The sequence below is a fragment of the Echinops telfairi genome, unplaced genomic scaffold (assembly GCF_000313985.2).
Source record: "Echinops telfairi isolate 266 unplaced genomic scaffold, ASM31398v2 ScPeMD7_21;HRSCAF=78, whole genome shotgun sequence".
Taxonomy (NCBI): Eukaryota; Metazoa; Chordata; class Mammalia; order Afrosoricida; family Tenrecidae; genus Echinops; species Echinops telfairi.
Genome location: NW_022103918.1, coordinates 9,114,275 through 9,119,727, shown reverse-complemented (window position 1 = coordinate 9,119,727; position 5,453 = coordinate 9,114,275). Strand labels below are relative to the sequence as shown.

The 5,453-nt window shown below is 35.9% G+C and overlaps 1 protein-coding gene across 1 annotated transcript in view; it reads right to left on the bottom strand.

Moving 5' to 3' along the window:
• Positions 1 to 5,453, bottom strand: part of ETNK1 (ethanolamine kinase 1) — a 67,406-nt gene that overhangs the window by 16,343 nt on the left and 45,610 nt on the right. Inside the window, exon 6 of the mRNA XM_004699977.3 lies at positions 3,538 to 3,698. Coding sequence (XP_004700034.1) covers positions 3,538 to 3,698 — 161 coding nt within the window. The remainder of the gene's footprint in view (positions 1 to 3,537; positions 3,699 to 5,453) is intronic.

The following is a 5,453-nucleotide window of genomic DNA, read 5'->3' as shown; positions in this document are numbered from 1 at the left end:
TCACAATTATTCTTTTAAATAAAGCTCTTTCTTATCCATAGACTTTCCACCCACTGACCTGTGATCTTCCTGCATTCAGCGTCATTGCATGGCTGCGTGAGTCTAAAGAGGAATTTATGGACTATATCAACATATGGGGTAATATTGGACTTGATCTGGACTGGGCTGGGATGTTTTCTCACAATTATTCTTTTAAATAAAGCTCTTTCTTATACACATGTGTCTATATATTTGTTTCTCTAGTCAACCCAAACTAACACAATAAGCAAATGTGGTGAAGAAATCTGATGATGCCCAGTTATTAAAAGATACAACATCTGGGATCTGAAAGGCTTGAAATTAAACAAGTAGTCAGCTAGCAGGGAAGCAACAAAGCCCACATGGAAGAAGCACAAAAGCCAGTGTGATCATGAAGTGTTATTCAGACATCAGAAGACCTAAAACAAACACATATCGGTGCAAATGATGGGAGTCAGAGTGGACATCCAAAGCCCATCTGTAGATAATTAGACATTCCTTCACAGAAGGGTCACAAGGAAAGAGCAAGACAGCCAGGGTGCAGCACAGCACCAACGGAACACACAACATTCCTCTAGTTCTTTAATGCTACTATCCCTCCTACTATCATGACCCTAGTTATACCTTACAAATCTGACTAGACCAGAGCATGCACACTGGTACAATAAGAGCTCTCAACACACAGAATTCAGGACAGATAAACCCTTCAGGAACAGCAATGGGAGTAGTGATACCATGAGGGTAGGGGGGAAAGTCGGGGGGAGAAGGAGGAGAAAGGGGGAAGCAACTATAATGATAGACGTATACCCCCACCACCACCAGGGGGATCAACAACAGAAACGTGGGCGGCCAGGGGACACAGTGGATGGTGAATTATATGAAATAAGAAATAATAATTTATAATTTATCAGGGATCCATGAGGGTGGGAGTGTGGGGGAGGGGAGGAAAAAAGGAGGAGCTGATACCAAGGGCTGAAGCCGAAAGAAAATATTTTGAAAATGATGGCAACATATGTACAAATGTGTTTGATACAACTGATGTATGGATTGTTGTAAGAGCTCTAAGCGTCCTCAATAAAATGATTTATTAAATATATATAGAGAGAATCAGGTAGAGAAAAAGCCATATGGTTAGACATATTGTAGTCAGATACAAATAGACCACCAGTTAGAAATCAGAATGAGAACTGATTTGAAGTTCAAACGTGGATAAATACACAAAGTGGAAGCATTTACAGAAAGGCAATTAAAGTCATGGGACCAGATTACCTAAATTGAAGTGGATATAAATTGTAAAGAAAAGGAGCCCAAACAGAACCCTAAGACACCAAGCCAGTAGGCAGGAGATAAAGAAACAGCTATGTTAGGAGATTAAGCAGGAAAGGAAAAACAGTAGAAGGACCAAGGGGAAATGGTATAAAAGAGTTAAGAGAAGAAAAAAACTTCAAAAATCATTAGCAATTTAATTTAAGTCAAGAGAAGAAGTCAGACAAAAACTGGCTTAATAAATAAAGATTTCTACTGACAATGAGGAAAAACTAGGAATTGGTATCAGAACTTCAGAATACATCATGACTCCTTAAATGGGAAATAAATATTACTAAAACAGCACTAAAGCTTTCTTATCATTATTCCATCAGATGTACTGAATTTTAAAATTTTATTGAGTATAAAATGTGCTATTTCATGGAATTAACTTAGTAGTTCTCTAATTCTAAAAATCTGTTATGTATTTTAAATTAAAAGGGGGTGCTGAGTTTTATTAGAGGGGGAAAATATCAAAATAAAACTACTTTCTCCATCTTATTTGACTTTCTTAATTATCAGCAGCTTGATGGAATGCAACATGTCTTACTTCATTTTTTTAATCCTCTAATCTGTCCGACCTAGATAAAGGGTTCTGGTGACACTGTGAGATAAGCACTGGACTGCTAACTGCAAGATTCGGTAGTTCAAAGCAACCTGTTGCTCCATGGGAGAAATACAAGGCTACCTACTCCCAAAAGGATTGATAGCCTTGGAAACCCTATACAGGGACTGGGCAGTTGGTAGAGCTTATTGACAACAATTGTGATGAAATAATCGGCATTTTTCAATGCCATCTAGAAAACCAACAACAATATCCAAAACCTGTTAAACATCATCAAAGGTTTAAATGAAACCCAAGTTAGTTCTCTAATAGTAAACAATGATCTTACTATGAAAGTATTAAGTGGAGCTATTGTGAAAATGAAGAGAATTGTAATACCTTGGGAATATTAGAAATTAAATGGGTACATGAAAAAAAATACAAACTACAAAAACAGTACTATTCTGCATATTAAGATAGAAATAGACCAAAAAGCTTTAAGTTGATCCTGCAGTCTAATTAAGTGGCCTGGTGAGGTAGAGAAAAATCCTATATTCTCTCCTTTAAGATCAAACTTAAATAAATAGAAAACGCACACATTCCAGGGACCAGGTGAAGATCATGCCATTAATTTAACCAACAGTTGTACTGAAAATAGCTGTCAGAACCGCAGGCAAAACAACATTTCAGTACTCCTTTTTACTTGAGGTATATTTTGAATGGCTCTGAAAAAGTACTATTTTTAAGGCTATGAAACAGCACACACATGAGGATTTGTAAAGGTAACACAGAGTAAATCTACCCTGGCAATTACATAATCACATTAAAAGCAAAAATGTAGCTATAATAAGGCTAGTAGTTAAAATTACTAGAACCTAGCATCCAAGACACAGCTAACATACATTTGTGTCTAGTATCTTAACTGAAAGCAAAAATCCCAGTTTAAGTCATCATGTCAATTTCAAAAGATAACTTTTTCAAAAGTACATGCATGTAAAAAGAGGGTCTTAAAAATAATATAAGCATCAAAAAATAAAAGATAAATTTAAAAGAATAATATAAGCATCAAAACCTCAGAGTCTTAAAATAACTGCTTGTAGGGGGAAAAAAGGGCAAAATATCAATACACTGGCACAGCTATGAAAATAATTCCACTGGTTTTTCAACCTGTTTTTATCATAGCATTAAGATGAGGTCATTAAATAAGCCATGGAATACCTCATTTCCCTTAAATGTAGGCTTGGCTATATGCTTTCCAGAGTGAAAAAAAAGAGAGAAAAGATAGAACATTTAAAAAAGTGCTTCAAACATTAATTTTAACCCTAACTAGAATCCATTTATTAAACAAATAATTAGTGAGGACCTTATCGATGTGGTTAGGCACTGTTCTAGAGGATACAGCAGTAAGAAAAACAAAATTTGGTCTTCAAGTATCTTATACACTCATGAAAGTTGTAGATCATGTTTTTTGGGGGTTTTTCCAATTCACTATTTCTTAAATCATTATTTTTACAGAGATTCATAAAATTTTACACGGAAAATTACTATTTTAAAGATGATAAATTGTAGAAATGTTTAAATTATACTTAAGAGGGTTTTTTTAATCAGTTCTTGATATTTAAAGCAGAATTGACTCATTAAAGTAACGAGTTTGGGTCTTGGAGACTTACCAATGCAAATTGATTGACTTGAATGAAAAGAACTTCTACTTCTTTTCCAGTCACTTCAGCTCCAAAGCCCTTATATTCTTTGTAGGCTTCAAGGTAAGAGCGCAGCCACTGTCCCTGTAGGTCTCTATTTGGATAGAGACTATAATCTACATCACTCACACCTAAAGTGGAAGAAACATACTTTTAGGAGTATAAAAATTCTCTACTACATTCCTTAACAATTTTTGCTACCTTTTTATAATTATTATAAAATGCTTCCACTTTTGCTAAAATACTGGATAATGCTAATTAGGTAACTAATTAAAATGATTCAAACATTATTCTATATTGCAGTTTAAATTTTAATAAGCCAATTATCATTGCTTCCATTATTCTCCAAAGTATGAACCACATGCATCAGAAGCCCCAAATGTGCATTTTACTAAAGGGCCCTGAGCAGAAAATTCTTAAGCACAGCAAAATTAGAGAACTGCCCACAACTATGGCTCTAAAACCTTTTATTGTGATCCAGGGTAAAAAACATTTTGTACTGAGACACACACACCCGGTAGTAAGTTTCACAAAATAAAAACTCATATGCTGCTGATATTCTCTCTCCATTCTCTTAAAACCTATTTTAAAAGATGGTCACTGTTCTGTAAACTTGACTTTAATTTCTAGCCTGCAGTTTTAGTGGGATCCTCCCTTCTCTTCTAGATACACATCCAAAGTCCATCTAAACTTGAAGTTCTGGCTCTAATTTTTTTCCAGCCCAAATAAGGTAAGTGGATTTTCCATTTTCATACCAGCAGCAGCAGTAGTAGTAGTAGTAGTAGTAGTAGTAGTAGTAGTAGTAGTATCTGCACAATGTGAGTCCTCTCAGATGAATTATATGAAAATACCTACAAACTATTTGTTTGAATATAGCATGTAGTGGTGGTATAGTAGTTACACAATGGGTTGCAATCTGTAAGGTCAGCAGTTCAAACCCAAAGGACTCTCCAAGTAAGAAAGATGAGGTTTTCTACTCCTGTGATGAGTTAGTCTTAGAAACCCCCAGTGGCAGTGTCCTGCAAGGAAGGTTGCCATGAGTTGGACTCGACTTGATGGCAGTGAGATTGGGGTTTACATGACAAACTTGCTAAGAGGAAACTTGTTAATTAAAAATGTTCTCACCTCCTTTCTCACCTGGCAGCCAAAGGTATATTAAATATAGGGATACATCCGTGTACACACAAAAAAATTCAGCAATGGAATTACCTACTTGGTACAAGCCATCCAGAGCAAGTCTTAATCTGTAACTTCAGAGCATGTCATGTTTCAAAGTACAGACTCGAAAATGAACTTTAATTTCCACTTACATAAAAAAACTTAATACTTGTATATTTGACATTCATTACAGATTAATTCACAACACATAAAAAACCTAAAACTGTTATGCTAGACCAGGGGTGTCAAACTGGTGGCCCGTGGGCCGCATGCAGCCCCAGAGGTAATTTTTTGTGGCCTGCGATGCTCTGAAATATAATGAAAATAGAAAAAATTATTATGAAGAAAATAGCGCTTAGGGGAGATTGAGGCAATGCCGTACACACAATTCCCTTGTTTACCCTTTAAATACTGAACACAAGTATACATGTGGCCCAGTGCCTTTCCTGGGGGCCTGTGGATGTGTATAAACACGCTGACTCAGTTCTGGCAACGTTTGGAAGGGATATGTCGCCACTCTCAGTGTCACATAATGTAAACAGATCCCAATAGCGAAAAGGTTAAAAAGCACTCTAGGTTATGCTGTTATGAATCATACCTAGTGGTAGCACTAGTTAGCATTTTTAGAGGGAAGACAGCTGTCCGACATTTTGTGTTTTCTTTCTTTCTTTTTTCTTTTTAAATTATTTTATTGGGGGCTCGTACAATTCTTATCACAGTCCATACAT